We start from the raw sequence: 23,682 nt of genomic DNA on the forward strand, positions 1-23,682 counted from the left end.
TAGTTAAAACAGGCAACCTGCAAAACTAATCTATGCAAGCCAATGCAGCGCTGAATGTCAGGAATCAAATGCTATGTTCTGGACTTTCTGAACCTATTAATTTATGTGCATTTGAAATCTGCAAATAAGTAAGCAAATACATTTGAATCAGAATAGAGAGAGTCCACTATATTTCCAGTGAAACATTTTCAGAATAGGCCTAATTTATACTTTAGTGTCTGAATGTTTATGTTCATACTGTTCACATATTCTTAAACTAAAATAAATCTTCTCTAGAGTCAACCAACTGATTTTTCAATAACCAAATTGTAACGCAAATGTTGTAATTAAAAGAGGGTGGATAATAGAGCTTCATTTCTATTTATAGAGTTCTGGAAATTGTGTTTGTGTTAAACACTAGGGCTGGGCGATATACCGACATATATCCATATATATCTACTACCGCGATAACAATATTTAGATTTCTATCTGACCGATATATCGTTTGAAAAAAAAATACGGGACTTAATTACGGAAAAATTGAAATACTGACTGAAAAATACATATCTTTCATAGCTCTGTGTGATGGGTGAGTGTTTGAGATTTCAAGATATTTTCTGCATTCTTCAAACAGTTATTTAATTTTTACTTTCTTCTATATCTAATATATAGAAGAAAGTATTGGATTCGTGCAAATTTTCGAATTTCGAATGATTCAAACGTTTTGAGGTGTGCTGAGTCCATTTCGACTATTTTTGGAAAATGTCTGTGTGTGTGTGTGTGTATGTATGTGTGTGTGTGTGTGACCAGTTTTTTGTGGCCGCTCTACAGCAAAAACTACCGCATGAAATTGAACGAAATTTGGTACACGTATGTGCCCCTATGTGAACTTGTGCCCATTGGTTTTTGGCGCGAATTCCTCCAAGGGGGGTGGAGCAATGGGACGTTTTTTGAGTTTCGCGTGCTTGCTATTCCTCAGGAAGTAACTGGGGGAATCAAACAAAATTTGGTCCATATGTTGCCCCTAACAGGAGCAGGTGCTGATTCAATTTTGGTGTCAATAGCTCAAACGGGGGTTGAGTTATAGAACGTTTTTTGTCGTCAATTGTGACTGCTGTATCTCAAGAAATAACGAACGGAATGAAACAAAAATTTTTTGACAAGTAGCCCTAAGTAGCCCTTAGTGGGTATAAGAGCTGATTTTATTTCGGTGTCAACAGCTAACTAGTATGTTGTGGCCATCACGAAACTTTCTTCTATATCTTTCTTGTGAATTCTGATCAATCCCTATGCTTGAAAAGAATGCAATATTCCCAGCAACAAAAAAAAAAAAAAAAAAAAAAACTTGACGACCGTCCGAATTCCTGAATTCCCGCAAAAGCAAAGCAAAGAACGACTTGAAAATTATTTTAAAAGCCTTGCTTGAATTAATTAGATGTTTTATTTGTTAACAAACATAAAATGGCAACAGTTATTAATTTTAAATCATTGCGATAACATTTCCGATTATTTTTCAAAAATTAAAATCACGTGAAATAAGCAGACGACAGTATTACAATTTATCTTTCTTATTGTTGCATTTATAAAGCTATTTTTATTTACACAAAAAAAAAAATCAGCCCCCCATCGAACGATTGGCGCCAAAATTGAAACAACGCCTATTTACAAATAGATTCACATTTATTCCAAATTTCATCCAGAACGTAGCATTACTTCTTGAGATATGGCACTCACAATGAAAAAAAAGAACATTCGATTGCGCCACCCCCTTTTCAGCTTTCGACACCAAAATAAAATCAGCTCTTATACCCACTAAGGGCTACTTGCCGATAAATTTTTCTTTCATTCCGTTCATTATTTCTTGAGATACAGCAGTCACAATTGACGACAAAAAACGTTCTATAGCTCAACCCCCGTTTGAGTTATTGCCACCAAAATGGAATCAGCACCTGTTCCTGTTAATGGCAACATATGGACCAAATTTTGTTTGATTCCGCTAGTTACTTCTTGAGGAATAGCAAGCACGCGTAACTCAAAAAACGTCCCATTGCTCCACCCCCCTTGGAGGAATTCGCGCCAAAAACCAGTGGGCACAAGTTCACATAGGGGCACATATATGTACCAAATTTCGTTCGATTTCATGCGGTAGTTTTTGCTGTAGAGCGGCCACAAAAAACTGGTCACACACAGACGTGACACACACACATACACACAGACAGACATTTTCCAAAAATAGTCGAAATGGACTCAGCACACCTCAAAACATTCGAATCCGTCAAAATTCGAAATTCGAAAATTTGCACGAATCCAATACTTTCTTCTATATATTAGATATAGAAGAAAGTAAAAAGGGGGTAGCGTAATCGCCCGTTCTTTTTACTTTCTTCTATATCTAATATATAGAAGAAAGTATTGGATTCGTGCAAATTTTCGAATTTCGAATTTTGACGGATTCGAACGTTTTGAGGTGTGCTGAGTGCATTTCGACCATTTTTGGAAAATGTCTGTCTGTCTGTGTGTGTGTCACGTCTGTGTGTGACCAGTTTTTTGTGGCCGCTCTACAACAAAAACTACCGCATGAAATCGAACGAAATTTAGTACACATATGTGCCCCTATGTGAACTTGTGCCCATTAGTTTTTGGCGCGAATTCCTCCAAGGGGGGTGGAGCAATGGGACGTTTTTCGAGTTACGCGTGCTTGCTATCCCTCAGGAAGTTACTGGCGGAATCAAACAAAATTTGGTCCATATGTTGGTATTAACAGGAACAGGTGCTGATTCAATTTTGGTGTCAATAACTCAAACGGGGGTTGAGCTGTAGAACGTTTTTAGTCGTCAATTGTGACTGCTGTATCTCAAGAAATAATGAACGGAATGAAAGAAAAATTTATCGGCAAGTAGCCCTTAGTGGGTATAAGAACTGATTTTATTTTTGTGTCAACAGCTAAAAGGGGGGTAGCGCAATCACCCGTTCTTTTTTTCCATTTTGAGTGCCCTATCTCAAGAAGTAATGCTACGTTCTGGTTGAAATTTGGAATATATGTGAATCCATATGTAAACAGGCTTTGGTTCTATTTTGAAGCCGATCGCTCCAAGAGGTGTTGATTTTTTTTTTTTTTTTTTTTTTTTTTGCGAATACAAAATATTTTTATTAATGCAACAATAAGAAAGATAAATCGTAATAGATTGTCGTCTGCGTACTTCTCGTGATTTTAATTGTATGGAAATGATCGGAAATATTATCTCAATGATTTAAAATTTTGAACTGTTGCCATCTTATGTTTGTTAACAAATAAAATATTTGTAATTCATTCAAGCAAGGCTTTTAAAATAACTTTCAATTTTCGCTCTTTGCTTTGCTTTTGCAATAATTCAGACATTGGGATAGTCGTCAAGTTTTTGCATGTGTCATTTTGTTTTTGTTGGGAATATTGCTTCCTCGTCAAGCATGGGGAGGGATCAGAAAAAAAAAAAGAAAAATATAGAAGAAAGTTTCGTGATGGCCACAACATACTAGTTTTCCATTGTGAGTGCCCTATCTCAAGAAGTAATGCTACCTTCTGGTTGAAATTTGGAATATATGTGAATCCATGCTTAAACAGGCTTTGGTTCAATATTGACTCCAAGCGCTCCAAGAGGTGTTGATTTTTTTTTTTTTTTTTTGCGAATAAAAATAGTTTTATTAATGCAACAATAAGAAAGATAAATCGTAATAGATTGTCGTCTGCGTATTTCTCGTGATTTTAATTGCATGGAAATGATCGGAAATATTATCTCAATGATTTAAAATTTTCAACTGTTGCCATCTTATGTTTGTTAATAAATAAAATATTTGTAATTAATTCAAGTAAGGCTTTTAAAGTAACTTTCAATTTTCGCTCTTTGTTTTGTTTTTACAATAATTCAGACATTGGGATGGTCGTCAAGTTTTTGCATGTGTAATTTTGTTTTTGTTAATTGCTTCCTCGTCAAGCATGGGGAGGGATCAGAAAAAGGAAAAATAATAGAAGAAAGTTTCGTGATGGCCACAACATACTAGTTAATTATAGTAAAGAGGAAAAATTCACAAGGCCGCTGAAGGTAAATCTGGGACCCTTTGTCAGTTTGGGGATTCCGGAGCCCCTCCCCCTATAAAGTTTTCAAATTTTATACTACTGCGATTCAGAGCGGGGCCCTTCCAAGCTGAGGCGTAGCTAGACCCGACTTTCGGGGGGGAGGGGTTCTTCTTTATATATATATATATATATATATATATCTTACTAATATTATATATGCGAAAGTTTGTCTGTATGGATGTATGGATGTATGGATGGATGTTTGTTACTCTTTCACGCAAAAACTACTGAACGAATTTTGATGAAACTTTACAATAATATAGCTTATGCATCAGAATAACACATAGGGTAGTTTTCGTCCCGTTATGGGGGGCAAAACCCCCTTAGGGGGGCAATAAAACACAATTTTTGTATAAATTCTCTAATATTGGGATGAAAAAATACTTGCACATATTTACATTATATGTCCATCGAAAGCTCTGATTTTTCTGCTGAAGATGGCACCTGTTCGAAATTTCTAAGTAGAATAAAAAACGAGTTATGAGCTTTTTAGATCCATGTTCGAAGGCTTTCCTCAACTCAATACAGTATTTAGTGTATCATCTCAACTCCCTGTCGATAGCGACAATTGTTGTATTGTTGGCTTTCTTTGCTTTTCGTGATTGTTCAAGGCTTTTCTCAAGTCAAATCTTGAAGTAAGATTTTTGCAAAAATTGGCAAATAATACATGATTTGGCTGGTGATTTTCCATTTAAACGGAACTTTAATGTAATTAATGGTTTTTATTATTATTTATGCTGATTGAACACTTACTCATTATCCAAACAACCAGCAGATCGCCAAAATTTTTGCAGTAAGATTTCCGTAGCTGATGCATTTGGCAGTTTTTTTCAACGTTGCTGCTTTTGAAGCCGAAGACTACGTCATAATGTTTCTCAGCTTTCACCATGTAAACAAAATATCGCCAATCAAAGAATTTTCAAAAGACTTTTTTTACTGTGTTAAATAATCCAGCAACTAAATTAGGCAAATCCATAAACAGCACAAAAACTTTCATTAATTTTCCTTTTTGCACAATTTCAAACAATCACCAAATTTTATTACTTATTTTGGTAACATTTCGGATGAAACTGTTTAGCGCCATTTTATGGTGACCAAAAATATCTCAGCATCTGGCTACGATATCTCTGTAACGAAAATTAATATCATATCGTTTTACAAAGTAAGGAAAGAATGGGGGAGCATCATCGAAGGTACCCCGAAACGACTTTCGCAAATTCGGTAAAATCGCACCAAGAGCCACAATGATTGAAATTTCCCGCAATAACTAAAGCAAGTAAAAGGGGATTACGAGCGCAGCTACTTTTTTTTAATCACTTCGTACTTCATTAGCCATACAGAGAAGGTTTTAGACTCCATGTTATAGAAAAAGTACCAACAGATTAATCTTTTTAAACATGAGAAGATTAATTTCATGTTTTGGAAATTTATTTATGCTTAAATATAGTGATTTCTTTTCTAAATCAATACTATTTTGTTCTTTATACTTATTGCTATTTTAGTTTTATGGGAAAGAAAGAAACTCGATTCTTAATCACGTCAAAAAGATGTGTTTTAAATTCTTTCACTTAAAGCCAGAAAACAAAAGCAAGTAACGATTTTTTCTAATAATTATTACTGACCCAGGCAACGCCGGGTATTTTTGCTAGTATATATATATATATATATATATATATATATATATATATATATATATATATATATATATATATATATATATATATATATATATATATACGGTAAGGCCTAGAAAGATGAAATTTGGTATACAGGTGTAGTTTTTGCTGAAGTTGTGCACCTCAGGCTTCGATTTTTGATATTTTAATTAGAAAAAAGTTATTTAATGTTTTATGTGATTTTTAGCACTTTTTAGTACTTTTAACCTCACAGACCCCGAACCAATCGCGCCAGACAAATATTTTTGGTACTATAGTGTCGGAAATTTAATTTTAAATATGATGAACAGAAAAATTTTGAAGATAGAGCAATTTTTGTGTTTTTTATGAATTTTTGAAAAAACCTTTAATTTGCATGTTTTCCTGGCTTTTATTTTTACTTTCTTCTATATCAAATATATAGAAGAAAGTATTGGATTCGTGCAAATTTTCGAATTTTGACGGATTCGAACGTTTTGAGGTGTGCTGAGTCCATTTCGACTATTTTTGGAAAATGTCTGTCTGTGTGTGTGTGTGTGTGTATGTGTGTCACGTCTGTCTGTGACCAGTTTTTTGTGGCCGCTCTACTGCAAAAACTGCCGTATGAAATTGAACGAAATTTGGTACACATATGTGCCCCTATGTGAACTTGTGCCCACTGGTTTTTGGCGCGAATTCCTCCAAGGGGGGTGGAGCAATGGGACGTTTTTTGAGTTACGCGTGCTTGCTATTCCTCAGGAAGTAACTGGCGGAATCAAACAAAATTTGGTCCATATGTTGCCCCTAACAGGAGCAGGTGCTGATTCAATTTTGGTGTCAATAGCTCGAACGTTTTTTGTCGTCATTTGTGACTGCTGTATCTCAAGAAATAACGAACGGAATCAAACAAAAATTGTTTGACAAGTAGCCCTTAGTGGGTATAAGAGCTGATTTTATTTTGGTGTCAACAGCTAAAAAGGGGGTAGCGTAATCGCCCGTTCTTTTTTTCCATTGTGAGTGCCCTATCTCAAGAAGTAATGCTACCTTCTGGTTGAAATTTGGAATATATGTGAATCCATACGTACATAGACTTTGGTTCAATTTTGACTCCAATCGCTCCAAGAGCTGTTGATTTTTTTTTTTTTTTTTTTTTTTTTGCGAATAAAAATAGTTTTATTAATGCAACAATAAGAAAGACTAGTTGACCCGTGCGGAACGCCACACTGTACTTCGAATCGTTTCATAAGGCATTTCGCTCTTTAAAAATTTCAAAGAAAGAATATTATGAAGAAAAACCGAAAAAAGTAAACGGAAAAAAGTAAGCTCACAAGAGAAGGCATGTAATTTGAAGACATCAGTAACAAAACCTCGTTAAATACAACGTTGTGATAATTCGATCATCGCTCCTCTTTTGGTTGTACGTATTTTCAATGCAAATATAAATATCATTAAAAATGTGGCTGAGTGACACGTGAAAAATCAGTAATTTTGCATGTGAAAAAACAGGTTGTGGCAAATACAGTCCTGCCCATGTGAGCATCTGACGGAGAAAAAAGAAACATTAAAAAGATATTTAGTGGCACGGATTCGAACTGGCGCCATTCTGATTAACAGTACGACGCTCCAACAAACCTAGCTACTGTGCATTCCTTTTCGAATGCTATTCATTGAAGGAATGCGTAATAAAACACAGTAAAAAAGTTTTTCGTCGAAAAAAATATAATAAGATCATGCGTCTATGTTTTGTCATTAGCCAGCATGATACGATTTAAAATTATTCGTAAAACATGGAATTTGATTAAAGAATGAGGAAGATCTCACGTAGCGATTGAAACAAACATTCTAGAGAAGTAATAAATTCGGTTGAAAAAATAAGTGTTTTTATTTTTGAATATTCAACAATTTCCCATAGCCGGCTTCTTTAACCTGTACGGCTTAAAAGCCCGCACTTGTTTTTCTTTTAATCGAACACTTACAATTCAAAATCAAAACCAGTTGAACTGAGTCCGTTTTTTAAGTCTAATTTTTCGAACGTAGACAAAATGTCTTTTTTTTTTCCAGCCGAAAGCAGAGAAGTAGTAAATGATTTCTTACTAATGAAGTTGTTATAATTTTAATGTTTTATATCGTATTCAAATAAATAATTAAAGATTTACTGGTTGAAACTCGTAGTTTTAATTTGGCGTAGTATTTTTTCATTTGTACAAAAGTTCGAACACTGCCTATTAGAAAAATCTACATTTCAGCATACAATGAAAATGTTTTTCTGCACAAAAAGGATTCCCTTGAGGTATATCTAATACTTTTTTTCATGCTTACATTATGCTCAGTGGTCTGGACGGAGTCAAAGCTTTAAAAATAAAAAAAAAAGTGAAGAACACCCTTCGATTAGCAGTCAACTTATCTGAATGATAACTGTAGCCTGCATAAAGGAGTCGAAACACCAAATAGCATTCCCACTGCATTTATTTTATTACGTGTGTTATCTGTTGTATGTTATGAGTACATGTAATGCGTAATATTACTGTAAATTTGCTATTATGTCGGACAGCCCGAACTGGCCCGAAGTTCAGATAGTTTATAGCCGAACGCTCTACAGAAAAAAAAAAACACAGGTAATTTTAAATTTTTTTTTCTTACCGAGAAGTGTTTTTATTTTTGAAAATTTTTACAATTTGTTATCGCAGGTTTTTTGAACCGTTATGACTTAGATGGCATCACGTGTTCATCATTTAACAGCACGGTTAAAATACAAAATAATTTGAACTAAGTTCTTTTTTAAGCGTAGCTTTTCAAATGTGATAAGTTATTTGTTTTTTTGCAAAAAGAAGAAAAATATTTATATTACCCTTTAAATTGAGGTAGTATTTTTTTTATTTGTACAAAGAGTCAAAAACTCATTAGAAGAATCTATATTTCAACATACGATGTATTATATTTTACTGAACAAAAAAACAATTCCAATGTAACAGGAAATATCCAACGTTGTTTAGCACAAATAAACAGATTTCAGAATACACGTATTTCGAGGATTCAAGGAACCCCTTTTTCAATTCAAAGGTGTGAGCTTCTAGATGTAAAAAGACACTGAAATCTTAAACCTGATACTTATATTTTCGCTGACATTATGCTTTAATTTTCTTCCCGGAGCCAAAGCTTAAAAAAAAAAAACCCTTACAATTGAGTATCAATTTAGCTCCGTGTTGCATCAAGTTTTCATAACAGCTAGGAGCGTTTCTACCTCATGTATTCCCTCATGTTTGTTATTCATGTAATGCGCGATATTTTTCTAATTTTTTGATGCAGATTGTCCGGACGTGGGCCCGAACAAGCAGTCTCCTGGTTACCAGTCGGCCGCTCTGCCGATCAAGCTATTCAGCTCTGTCGGTAACAGTGCAAGTTAAAGTTATAAATTTAACCGAAAACCTCATTCTGGTCTTTAAAACAGGTTTTTTCGCCCGACAAAACAATTTTTAGACAGTGGGTCTATTTTTCGTCAGTAGCCAGCACGATAAGCTTTAAAATAAGGTGTAAATCAAAGAAATCGATCAAGAATTGTGGAAAATCTCGCGTAGAAACCAAAAACAGGCTACAGAAATAATATATAAGGATAAATCGTAATAGATTGTCGTCTGCGTATTTCTCGTGATTTTAATTGTATGGAAATGATCGGAAATATTATCTCAATGATTTAAAATTTTTAACTGTTGCCATCTTTTGTTTGTTAATAAATAAAATATTTGTAATTAATTCAAGTAAGGCTTTTAAAGTAACTTTCAATTTTCGCTCTCTGTTTTGTTTTTACAATAATTCAGACATTGGGATGGTCGTCAAGTTTTTGCATGTGTAATTTTGTTTTTGTTAGGAATATTGCTTCCTCGTCAAGCATGGGGAGGGATCAGAAAAAGGAAAAATATAGAAGAAAGTTTCGTGATGGCCACAACATACTAGTTTTCTAATATCATCCTGCGAGAAGTATCAAAGCCTCATTTCTGAAATTTAAGTTGGTAATAGTAAAAACATTTCGCCCTCTTCAGAAGAAAGAAGTTCTTAAAAATACGCAATAGTTTTTTTTTTTACAATTTTTTTAATGCTGAACACATCATGTCCTTTCACGCATCAGTCGAAGAAAGCTTTCTTCAATCTTTTATGCCTGTGACGTCACTACTTGGGTTTCGATTCGATATTTACGATGGAATCTTAATCGCAAGCAATGTTAATCTTTTTTTTTTACTATATAGCTTACTTCTACATTTTCTGACGTGATGACCACGTGTTTTTTTCGGCAGCGCTTGCTTTTTTTCTTTCCTTTTTTTTTTTTGTTTTATTTAGGGATTGCATTTATTTCTTTTTCCACCCCCAACCCCCCCAAGCTGGACCTTTCGCTGTATCTATATTACGTTACATTTCATAGTTGTGCGCATTAATTCAATAAAAACAGCGAGGTTTTTTTTTTTATCTTTGTCAAACGCTACTTTTTGCACACTACGGGGAATTTGAGCTTTTTTTTTTTGCTCTACTTAAATTAAAAAAAAAGCGGTTTTTGAGTGTTCTTTGTTTTTATTAGGAAATGGGCGAGGAGGTCAAAATAAATAGAGATGGATAAGAAAATGTAGAGATAGATTGTAAAGGTAGATAGCCGCCGAAGGCGGCAATCTTGGCGCAAAAAATGTGAATGGCACAAAAAAAAGATAGAGATGGATTGATTAATACTGCTGCCAAATTTATTTAAACAACCGCCGAAGGCGGCAAACTTGAAGTAAAAAGGTAAATGGCAAATTAGCCAAACAGCCGCCGTAGGTGACTGCTTGCACATTGAGTGTCAATGCCCCCCTCCCTCCCCCACATGTGGAAGTGCTTTTCGTTATTTATCGACAAAATTTGCATGAAGAGTACGCCGTTTGTGTCTCCCCTCCCCCTCCGTTAAAAATATTCCAAACGACGAAACTGGAGACAGATGTAGAAAATATTTTTTTCAAATTATTAATGATATAGATAGATATAGATTGATTGACACAGCCACGAAATTTATTTAAGCAGCCGCCGAAGGCGGCACCCCTGGCGTAAAAAGGCGAATGGCGTAAAAAGGCGGACCAGCTGGTCGCCGCAGGTGGCTAGTATATATATATATATATATATATGTGTGTGTGTGTGTGTGTGTAAATTTGTTTACTATTAAAAAAAATAAGAGGGAGGTGAATCTTACATACTTTGGAATGGGGTGCCCCAATTCCGATACTTGTGTCAAACAAAACAAAAGAAAAGAATTTTTTATTTTTTTAATGTTATGGAAAATTCAACTTTTTTTTCTTTTCCTTCCATTTAATTTAAAGTGAAATTTTCTAGCAACGTCTTGTCAAAACCAGTCTATCGAAATCAAGGGGAAATCAAATATCTGATGAGCGTGTTTCGTTCATTTCAGTGTGACTGCCTAATTTAAAGGCTAACACACATTTACAAAAGCTGGCATCCCTGAAAGCTAATAGATACTTCCATTTCCTCCTGTAAACTGGATGTTTGACTTTCAATCTCAGACTCTGGTGGTCAGACTATAAAGATATTATATTTATAAAGATATATCTATAAAGATATTTACTTTTAATTTTATTAGCTACTTTAGAATTTACATAAATATCTATTTGAGAGAGCAACAGCAATTTTCGGGTTTTATAAACAGAAGTCTTTTTTATTTTTTACTTTTTAATCCGAATCAAGCTAATAAAAATAATCTAGATTCATCTCGTTTTTAAACATTTTATTCATGTAATGCTATGCAGTTTTTCTTTTGAATTAAAATAAAATTACCTTTAGAAGGGTCCGATGGGACTAACGCTGCTTTGCAGACTGTACTTCATTTTCTTCGGACGACGTTTACTTTCTCTTTTTAGAGCAATCCTTTTCGTCATTTTAATTTTTTTCTTTGAGTTGAAAAAAAGCTTGTTATCGGTTCTTGTTCGTTTCATTATGCAACAACTTTCACTTAGAATGTACTATTTTAAACAGACTGTACGTTTCCAAAACAATACGCAGTAAATACTGGCTGAAGAATCAATGTGATTGCAATGGATACTCTGGTTAGCAAAGGTAGTTTTGACTATGACCTATGACACACACGAGACCAGACCAACAAAAACCTCTATCGTCTCAAATTCCGGTTATGCTACCATTTTCGGATTCGAAGCCCAATGATCTTCAAAGCAGCAAACAAAAACATTTTCTTCAACTCAGAAACAGAGGAATAGTCTTCAAGACTTCAAGAACTGAGGAGGCAGTAAATGCGTTCCACGAATAGGCTTTCCAGGAAGATTAAACAAAGGACAGTCGTTTCGCGCACTTTCTTGAAAGAAGAGTTAAGGGGTGAAATTCACAGGTTTGGCATGTTAAGATGAACATTAAAGTTCATGGTTAAAGGTCATTCAAGTTAAAACACATTTCGCTCTGTTATCTGGATTAGTACTGTTCTTTGGTTGCTCTCTTTCTTAAAATTGTGATTCCTTAGAAAATTGAAATGATAGGAGTGAAAAGAAAGTATAAGTTTTTTTTCAAGTGATGAAAAAAGGAAAATCGTCGACTACTGGCCAAGTTAGATTTGCTGCAATTGCTAACCTCAAGAGGATAAATAATGAATCCAAAAAAAAAAAAAAGAAAAAAAAATCAGGGACTAAAAAGCAATAAAAGACTTTTTCTTGAAAAAGATATGCTTAAAGTTTCTTTTACTGTCAAAATGATTCCTTAAACTCGCAATAAAGCACTCAATAAAATGTAATAATAGAATAAATACCTAACAAAGCTAATAAAGAGGAATTTTAATCAAGAGCCCATATTGTCTTTAGTATCGATTACAAATTTTCACCATCATATTTCAAATTTCTATAAAAAGTTTCTTAAAGCCTCCGTAATTCAAAACCTCTTTATCTCGATTTTTTAATGTGAAATTCGAAATATACAGATTCGACTGTATGCAATATTCTCACTGCGCGGCTCATAAAATTAAACATATTTAACAATTTGCAGAATCTATGACAAAGAAAGGCTGCCTATACCTGGATTTAACAAACAATCTCATTTCTAAAGCGAAGTGTCAAATTTCACTCAATTATCAAAAATTGTCGCAGCAGAGGGAGGCGTCTTTATACTTGAGGGTCACTCATGGAGCAGATTTTCACTGGCATTGGGGTGGGTGGGAGCGAAGTGAATTTTTGACCTTTGTTACACAGAAAAAAGACGTAGTGATTTTTTTTCTTTCTTTTCCCTCTTCTTTTCTCTTTTTTTTTTGAGACTAACGTTTCGGGGGGGGGGGGTTGTCCCCAAACCCCCCCCCTTAGCTACGTCCCTGCTTCCAAGGACCGCGCCCCTAGTTTCTGACAAAGCTGACGTGACCTCTTGTGGGCCCCTAAACGTGAATGTGTATTGGTTAAGAAAGCATCTTAATGCAACAATTAAAAATTAACTAATCGAGGTATCAACACGATTCATAAGATAAATAAATACCTTTGTGCTGAACAGTAAAGTAAGAAAAAACAACGTCAAAAAAAGCAAATTGCCAATTACAGCAGACACGTGTTCCGACATTACAGGGAATGCTTTTTTGCATTGAAAAAGGCGTTCCCTGTAACGCCGAAACACGGTCTCCTGTAATTGGCAATTTGTGCTTTTTTTGACGTTTTTTCTTACTTTACGATTCATTGTTCAACTTAAACCATTGATATAGCACTGAATAAAAGGTTTAAGAAAAATACTGAACAGAGATATTTTTATTTAAAAAAAAAAAAGAAAAAATCCTAATGAGATCCTAGATGTAGCGCAACTGATCCCTTTTAGCTCTGAACGAATATAATTTTAATTCCGAAATTAAGAGGAAAAATATTCCCTTGCCCAAAATTAAAAATAAATTTACTTTTACTTTCGTATACTAATCAGAGCTTTAATACCCATCAGGGTTAGTCACTATAGGAATAATTTCATTTGTTGCCAGAAATTGTGCCTTTAAGATTCAACTTCGTAATTGTTCCAGATCTCACTTTTTAACACTTCAATTTCGAAAAAAAAATCCGGAAGAAGCTACTGACCCCCTAAATCACTAAAGATAGTTTAAAAGTGACTTCAACGTTGAAAAGCTTATGGAAGGACACCCCAAATTCCCTTTCCTGCATCATTACCAAATACTGTCAAAAATTACGATTTTCGACGCAAATTTCAAATGTTCTACTACTAGCCACTCTCTCAGTATCTATGGCAGCAGTTGAAGGCATAGTTTTAACATTAAACGAGTTAAAAATTGTTGTAAAATAAGAGACATTTTAGTTTCTTCTGTGGCCATCTCGTCCCGCTTTTTGAGTCCGTTTCTCGAATTTTTGGAAGAAGTTCAATTCATTAATAATTATGTAAAAATTCAATTGCCCTATTTTTGAAGGAAAAATTTAGCTTTATGGGTGTGCCTTCCCCCCCCCCTCCCCCACACTTTTTTGAGGCACCAGCCGCCTATGCAAATAGGAGTGTTTAGGTGTTTCATAAGCAATAACTACCATGGTCTATGAATGAAGTCTATTTAATTATCAATTTAACAAATGAGACGATCAACAAATGTGATCGTCTCTTTGAGATAAGAACCTAGGCACCCTCTCAAACATAACCAAGGCTACGCCACTGCAAACTATTGACAAAAAAATAACGGTTCCGCTGATCAGAGAAATTAAGAAACGCTGCTCTAGTGTATTTTATATTTTATTTAACCAAATAAGGATTTCATTAATGCAAATTCACAGTCTACGTCAGATTTTTGCCAAATGTGGCAGAGAGATTCTTTGATGCTCAAGAATTCACATTGGGCAGTTTACGTTCGCAATCGGAACCCTCCTCCCCCCCCCCACCACGGGGGGTTTCCTTTTACAAATCCAGTTTTCGTCGGATGTTTGCCAAATTTGGCACAGCGGTTCTTTGATGCTTAAGAATTTTCATAGGGAGTTTTTTGCCTTTCTATGAGGGAGGGGTTCGGGTGCGAAAACACCCCACGGAGGTCTTCCTTATGCAAATCCAGTTTACGTCGGATTTTTGCAAAAAATTGGCAGACAGGTCCTTTGGTGCTCAACAATTCAATTAGGCAGTCCTAAGCAGTCCCTCCCATAGGGGATTTCTTTATACAAATCCAGTTTTCGTCGGATCTTTACCAAATTTGGCACAGCGGTTCTCGCCTACCTATGAGGAAAGGGGGGGGGGGTGCGAATACACCCCACAAATCCTTATGCAAATCCAGTTTTCGTCAGATTTTTTTTCCAAACATGGCGCAGCGGCCCTTTGAGGCTTAGGAATTCACATGGGTGTATGGGGACCACTTTAATGGGTTTCGCCAGAAATCCAAAATGATTACAAAAAAATCCAATGATGGCTTAATTTAAATTTTGAGTCATAAAAATGTGTTTTCTGCATTTCTGACGGGAAGTGTTTCTGCTTTTTGTTTCCCTTCTTTTTTAAACCTGTGTCACTAGACGAAACTTTTATTTTCGAGGTAGACCGTGCAATGTCGGGTAATGCAGCTAGTGACATATAAGTTAAAGGTATATTTCATAGTACAGTGTGCTTAATGGGTGTATGGTGATAGTTTCCAAAATTTATAGCTACATTCTTTAAAGATTTACTATTAGTAGTTTATTTAATGTTACTCAACTAAGAAGTAAAGTCTTAAAGCAAGAGCTATTAAATGACCAAAAATAAACTATTTAAGACGTCAATACGAAGTATAGTTCAAAGTACATTCAAATTATTGAGACTGCTCAAACTGAAAGATTTAAACAAAATATTGAATTGTATATTTAAAACTTTTTCGTTGCGAAGCACTTTCGTCATGCATTGAGCTATACCATTTGTACGCCCCCCCCCCCCCCTCCAGGAAAATTTTGAGTTATAGAAATAATTTTATTTATTATATTTGGAAATGTTTTTTTGTTGTTTTTCGATATATTATGCTCTAAACTATAACCTTTGCAACCCCCCACCCCACCCCAAGAATGTATCGATATATAGACAATATCGATATTTGGAGAGTGATGTATCGCAGTATTAAAATTCTGATATCCCCCAGTCCTAGTAAACACATTCCTCTCAATATTTATTGAGCGTCTGGTTAGTGATTTTTACGCCTGTGCCTGGTTAGTTTATGCATTTTGAGCTTTTTTTTTTCTCCCCCCCCCCCAGCTCTGACTGCAGTTCAGAAGTATTCAGAAATTTAAGAAATACTATTATGTTAAGTCGCACAAATTTGCAGTAAACTGCATGCACGTGTTTCAGAGTTACAACGATGCTTTTGATCCCCAGCTCAATGCTTTTGCATTCAGAAACTTTCTTTATGAATTTTAAAGCAGGTGCATTTAAGGAATTGAATAAATTCCTTTGTGCTTGTAAAGCAAAATAATAAATAAATAAATAAATAATAGTAATAAATAAAATGTAAAGGCAAATTTTGCTGAAAGCTGGATACACGTGTTTTGGGATTATAAGGAACCCTTTTTTAGGGCAGAAGTGTGGTTGAATAGACCATAAGCTCACTTTTTTTGTATTGAATAAAGGATTCCTTATAACCCTGAAACAAGTGTATGCCGTTTCCTGCAAAATTTGTGCCTTATGTTTTTATTTTTCTTATGCATTTTGTTCTTGAAACTATGGTGCAGTTCAGGTTACCTTTGTGCTATGTTCTGTTATCATTAATGTTAGGGCTTTGTTAAGAAAGTTCTAGAGTCCCTCCCCCCCTATTTCATTTATTATAAACTGAATAAAAGTTAACAATTTCACAATTTGCTTCTTTAATTCAAATGACTCCTTACATACATTCTTTCCGTGAGTTTTAATGAATATAAAGGTGTTGAATAAACTTAACTTGGACTTAATAAAGCTCCCTCCATAAGATTGGAGTACAAAACAGGATTCTTTGCCGCAAATCCTTTCCAGTCCTTGGACACCAATATACTTTTAGAGTTCGCTTTAAAAACTGTTCTTACAACCTTAGCAAGTTTTTTGTCGTCGTGCAGCTCTGCAAGTTCCGCTACTTGGCATATGTCTTCAACAGAAACGTGCTTCTGGATGAAACACTGACATTGTTCCTTAAGCCCTTGCAAATCGTACCTATCAGCAGCAACGTAAAGATCCATGGCTCTATCCATTGATAATTTTTCGATTTTCCCTGTATAGATGTACAGCAACATTTCCTTGGCGATGGAAGGCTTCATCTCAATAATATTAACCACATCTTGGTGGCTTTCCTTCAGGTTCTGGGCTGTTTTATTGGATCTTAGTCTCTTATTTGGTGGGGGGTCTTGTTCTTCTGAGGGGAGGCAGTTTCGACTATCAAACATTGCATCAAACACTTTGGAGCGACTTGCCAGGATTATTTTATGGGCCTGGAGTTCAACATTTCCCACTTTCAAAGTGACGTCTGAAAGACGACAATGCTCTAAAGCTTGTCCAATATTTTCCACAACTATCAATGGTCCCGAATTTGAAGAATTTGAAACGTTTTCTTCATCCTCTGAAAGAAAAGCAAGAATGAAATTAAATGTGAGAAGTTTTATTTTTCCGTAAATTAAAACTCAATTTGAAAAATCTTTTTTAGAATATCCGAATGCAAGCTAATAGGGAAGTGCACAACTAGACCCCACTCAGAGCCTATATGCAAAATTTCAATTCTTTACGTCTGTGCTTCCTATACTTTGGTTCGCGGCCACCTTGGTGGTTCGCGAACCAGGGCCTCCATGCCAAACTTTGAAAGGAAAAATTTAAATTGTTAATGATACTTAAATATGCTAAGTAACTTTTTCAAAAAAGTTTCTATGGATTAGCATTAGTAATTATTCATTTAAAGCACTTGCCCCAAAACAATTTGTAAAATGTATAGATATGACTATGACTTGACAACGAAAAAAGTGGGAAAAAGCACAATATATTTATTATTACTTTTACTTTAACCTCTATGCCCAGGCACGTAGCTAGGATTTTGTTAAGGGGGGGGGGGGGGGTCCAAGGTTGCTCGAACTTTAAAAATGGAAGCATGCTAAATCAGAAGCATTAACTGTTAATTGTATAAATTGATACTATTCCAATCAACTAATAAGTATGATAATTAGATTAATTAAGTAATGATGTAATATAAATATGATAATTAAAGCTTTGCAATATATTTGCTTTCAGAAAAAAAAAAACCGCCCATATTTATTTTAACTACATTATTAACTGTCTAACTCAATAAATGCTCCATAATTCCCCACTCCTGACTGTTTCGAATTGGATTTTGGATAGCATTTAATGCTTCTATGGACGAAAATATCGCCAAGGCTCATTAAAGAAAAGCTCGAAATGTTTCTTAATTCATTTAAATTTTTAGAATTCATTCAGCAATAAGAAATGGAATGATATTTCCAATCTTCATCTTTTTTTTATAGTATTTTCATATAAAAGCTTAGGAAAACATTATTAAAGCCGTTCAAACAACTAAAATACATAGAAAGTGTCATTGCTCGTTAATAAGTATTTTCTTGTGATGTATTGCTAAAATAGATATCTAAGGATCAGTTATGGTATTTACGATGAATTAAGTTAAACAATAAAATTTCTTTGTCAAAATTTTGAAGAAAATTTGAATGATAATTTATTTAAAAATACTATTTTTTAGGCCGTCAAAGGTATTAAACATTTTTCTTGGACATTTTCTATTTTAGGAGTTTCGCATGCAGAGTCATTTAAGGGTGATAAGAGGAAGTATTACTTTTAGAACTTTGGAAAATGAATAAATACACTTACGAACACGTTGTATATACATAATATTTTTATGTATAGTCTTTACCCCTCTTCAGGAAAACAAATGAACAGAACTATGGATTTGATTTAGTTTAAGCTGATTCAAAACAACTTCTGTGCAAAATGTTCCATTCTAAATTTAAAATTTCAATTTAAACAACAACTGTAAGGAAATGACCGATAGTAACAGTAATGAATCATCGCAACAAAATTTGACACTCTAGTCCTAGTTATTTTACTAACAATATGGAAATATAAAAATTTTAAATTTCTACATTTGGCGGTAGTCATCCGATTTCGATCCTTTAGGAGTTAATCTTTGCCCTATTTGTGATAATACGGCAGCACCAAAATTAGATATACTGTAAAAAGCTAATCATATTTCGGTGACAAATATAAAAGGTTTATCGGTAGTTTGAAGACTCAATTAGCAAACATTTTGCTGTAAGTCTTCAAATGTTATAATCTAAATGTTTAAAAGAAGACAAATCTCTTGTAAAAACTCTAAGAAAAGTTGTAAATTAAAAATCTAGATATGATTTAAATTGATATTTTGAAATTATATAACAACTAGAAAATCGCCCGTCAAGATATGATGGATGAAAATTGATTCCACATTTGAATGAAGAAATTGCCTGTTTGGTGACATTTTGATAGTTGATATTTTAAACCCTAACTGCAGTGGATTAACCCTAAGCTTCAGTAGATAACGTTCATTGTTGACCACTTTTTCGTTTCTTTAGTGCCCTAAAATGACAGTCTCACCAGTAAAACAGTTAAGTTACTGGATCCAGTTCAGCCTTGTTACAATAAAGCCTTTCCCTGCATTTTAAACATTACCAAAGCATATTATCAAATTATCATGGCGTGGAGCGAGTTTCATTGTTGATGAGGTCAAGAGAGTTACTCGATCATTGGCTGTTATATATATGAGGATAAGAACAACAACTATTATTCTTGCATTCGGAGTCTACTGTGCTTTTTAACCATGAATGTACAGATACTTGTAAAATAATTCTTAAATACAAAGAAGTCAGTAAATAGCTATCAAAAAATTTGCTAAATGAAGCATATGCACGAATATTATATAGTATTTTATTCGAAAAATGGAACTAGAAGATAGAAGAAAATATATATTTTCAGTTAAACTAATTAATAACTTTTCCTTTTGACCTCGTGAACACAATTCAGTTAGTATTTTAAAATAATGATTTAAAAGAATTTCTTTGTGAAATATATATGTATCTTTAAACGTATATATCTTTACACATGTGTTAATCATTCCAAACTTAAAACTAAAAAAATCAAACACATCCAAACTTTTTTTTTAATTGAATTTCTTTGTTTTTTTAAACTTTGATATCACTGAAATCAATTTTGTTATATTAATATTAACCTTTATTTATTCATCTTTTTTTTTACTACCCCCAGATACATATTTTTTTTTTCCTTTTTTATAAATCATATATAAAAACGCAAGAGATAAAACATTTGCAACAATTCTAGTTCTTTTCGGTACATTTTTGCTCAGAAAGAGTGAAAGAAAAAAAAATCTGTTACCTTGTGATGAAAATGAACTAATATTCAGAACGAATTTCCAGACATTAGTTTCATGGTTGTAGAAAGGCAATCTACAACCATGTTGTAGAAAGGCATTTACAACTTTTCTTAGAGTTTTTACAAGAGATTTGTCTTCTTTTAAACCTTTAGATTATAACATCTGATGACTTAGAGCAAAATGTTTGCTAATCGAGGCTTCAAACTACCTCTAAACCTTTTATATTTGTCACCGAAGGATGATTAGCTTTTTACAGTATATCTAATTTGGGATCTAATTTTAGTGCTGCCGTATTATCACAAATAGGGCAAATATTACCTCCAAAGAAAAAGGGTAGAAATTTAAAATTTTTATATTTCCGTATTGTTAGTAAAATAACTAGGTTTAGAGTATTAGATGAATGCTAAAAGTTGCGAGCTTTCGGGACACAATGATATAAGTAATTCATCATTGTTACGAATGAAAATTAGAAATGAAATAAATTGAATTGATTGGTTAAAAATGAAATGATATTCGATGCTATTTTTGTCTGAATAAATTTTTAAATAAATGAGAAACGCATAAATGACAATGCATAAAATTGCTCCTATTGTTAAAAAAAAGAAGAAAAAAATCACATTAAAAAGAACTGCAATACAACTTACCCAAAGGGGTTGGCTAATTTTTTCTTATGTGTTTATGATTTTGCTCCTGATTTTTCCCTTTAACTTTGGAGGAAAACATTCGTGCAACCGACCCATACCAATGGCAGCGAATGAGAAAGGGAATGTGCTACCTAACAGAGTTCTGCACTATCCAAGACTAGGAGCCTTAGGCACCTTCTAAAAAGACTATATTACAAGGGCGGCTGACCCCACTGTCGCTTTCCTCCTTGTATGACCTTCCCGCAAAAACATTCCTACAAATTTCCTGTCTGCCCAGGGTCTTCTGTCTGCCTGTCTCCGACATTTTCATCATTGATGACTCTCATCAAGCTTTCGTTAACAATAAATGTTTGCTTATGAGCTGCCGGCGATTTCCTTGCGGGGAGGGGCACTACGATAGTGTCTCCTTTTTCGGATAGCTGCTGGCGATTTTCTTGCGAGGCAGGGGACTAAGATAAAATGTCTCTTTTGGTCAGGTCTGCGTCGCGTACCACGGGTTGAAGACTTCTGTCGCTCCCCCCCCCCCCACTCCCAGAGGTTCTGTTGTTTTGAACTAAACTGAATGTGAGAAAGTTGTCGTTTAAAGAAAATATTTAGGACAAAAGAATTTTTTATTTAATTATTTTTTTTTAAATTCTGTTTATGTAAGTGCAGGGGGACAGTGACCTATCAGGAAGGGGGGGGGGGGTCCGGACCCCCTGGACCCCCCCTTGGCTACGTCCCTGCTATGCCCCTTTTTACTTCCTTTTACCAAAAAGGAAGTATTGTATTCGCAAAAAAAATTTCACTCAAAAATCAGCCTTAATTTCCATTTTGCTCACCCCCGAATAAATGTTGAGTTTTTTTTTCGACCCAACCACACGTGGATATATGCCTAGGAACGTACAGACACCAGAAATATCCATTCTGACGATCCCCGAGTTAATTACAACGAATTTTCTCGTGACGTCCGTATGTATGTGCGTATTTGTGTATGTATCTCGCATGACTCAAAAACGGTATGTCCTAGAAAGTTGAAATTTGGTACGTAGACTCCTAGCGGGGTCTAGTTGTGCACCTACCCTTTAGGTTGCATTCGGATGTTCCTAAGGGGGTCTTTTACACATTTTTGGGGGGAAATCATTGTTCATTTCAATGCTAACTCAAGTGGTGTTATAATTTATCAAACACTTGGCGATATATCGCCAAGCTTTTGGCTGCCAAGTTTTGTCGCACACTTGGCGAAAAATTTGGCGATTTTTTTTCTTTTTTTTTTTTTAATTTTTAAATCTGGTTTTAATTTGGCCAATGTTGGTGAGTGATATTTAAAGAGTTGACCACTGAATCACATTAAAATTGCCAATAATGGGGAAATAAATCTGTAAAACGTTTCTTTGCTTCGGTTCGCAAAAAAACTAGGAGTGAAAATATTTAGTGTTTCCTTGCTTACTCCAAGGCAGGCGTCATTAAATTGGCGTAAAAGGAAGTCATGCGATGCACAAATCAGCTTGTTTTTTCGTGAGATCAATTAAAACCTCCTCATCAAATACTTCCATGTCTATATGAATGTTAGAAACGGTTTTGATCTTCCGATGAGAATGAATCAGGGGTGATAGTGGACTTGTTATTGATTTCAGCAGAGCACAAGAATTAACAGCAATCATCTTAATTACACATCTATTTGAAGGAAAGCATATTAGAAAAATGGCAGATACAAACTACAACGTAAGCGATTGTGCAGCGTACTGAAGAAAACGATCATTGACGGCCGCCAAGCAACGAAAGTCCGCCAAGAGGCAACTAGAGTTGGCAAGATATCGCTCAATTTCAATAGGACTCAAGTAAAATTTTCTGAAGACAGTGAAATTTTCAAAAACTATGACGAAGCTCGAACGCCCCCCCCCCCGCTTCTTTCCCATAAAAACTTCAAATATGCATACGAAAATCGTTGGGGGGGGGGGACAGGTTAAAAGTTTTTTCAAATAACTTTTCAGTTTTAGGTTTCAGTTACGATTTGTGCAGTGCTTGAATCGCTGAGAGAGAGCGTGCATAGAAATTTTGGGGCACGTCACAAATGACTTTTCCACCCTCCCCCCATATTGTTTATTTCTGTAATTCACCCCTAGTTCTAAAAATATTTCGCCTCCTTTAGGCTCTGTGTCCCTTCTCCCCCCCCCCTGACCCCCGGTGTGCTGAGCGACCGCGATACCCTGTAGAGCTTTATTGAGGCCACTTTAGCTCTCTGTATTCGTATAGGGATGCTCGTCATGAAATAGAACTTGTATATTTAAAAATTAGTAATTTGATTGCTTTCTGATGATTAGAAACAGTAAGATATTTTGCTGAAACCTATCGCTCTAGGAGAAGTCCAAGCAATGTTTTTCCCCCTTGATTTGTACAGGAGAAATAAGTGTGTTTTAGGGGTCAAAATTAATGGTCGCCACCGGTCACGTGGCGACCAAAAGAACTTCCCTAGTCGCCATATTTTTTCTTCTCCGCTATTGCTAGTTCCCAAGATTAAAATTCCAGGTGTGAACAGGATTATAAACAAACTCAATAGGGAGAATGACAATTAATTGCTTTGAAAAGGAAAGCCTGCGGATATATACTGAGTAAAGGGTCGATCGAGATACAGATCGTTTTCTGACCGGAAAGGCGATCCTTCAGCATTTTAGAGACGTGTGAAGCATATTCGCCATACTTGGTCATTCACAAGATGGATGTAGACAAAATGCTTCAGTACCTAAGATTCCAAAAATAAAGCAGAATTGAATTTTTTATTTTACTGCAAACTAATGAAAATAATGCAAAATGTGCTAAAAATCTTTTTTTTTTTTTTAATTATTTTAAATAATTTTCTTTAGAAATGAAAAATTCATTTCTAAAATTTCATCTTATCCTCATTGCTTTTGACGCAAATGTACGAAAAACTTTTCAGCTAAATTGTAGTTTCATAAGAAATTTTATTTTTTAATTATTTTTAAGCCCCAA

At 34.6% G+C, this 23,682-nt stretch overlaps 1 protein-coding gene across 1 annotated transcript in view; it reads right to left on the bottom strand.

Annotated features, from left to right (window-relative positions):
• Positions 1-16,528: 16,528 nt before the first annotated feature.
• LOC129227052 (TD and POZ domain-containing protein 4-like) overlaps positions 16,529-23,682 on the bottom strand; it is a 64,381-nt gene continuing 57,227 nt past the window's right edge. Inside the window, exon 3 of the mRNA XM_054861694.1 lies at positions 16,529-17,245. Coding sequence (XP_054717669.1) covers positions 16,593-17,245 — 653 coding nt within the window. The 3' untranslated portion in view covers positions 16,529-16,592. The remainder of the gene's footprint in view (positions 17,246-23,682) is intronic.

This window comes from Uloborus diversus, chromosome 7 (assembly GCF_026930045.1).
Source record: "Uloborus diversus isolate 005 chromosome 7, Udiv.v.3.1, whole genome shotgun sequence".
NCBI lineage: Eukaryota > Metazoa > Arthropoda > Arachnida > Araneae > Uloboridae > Uloborus > Uloborus diversus.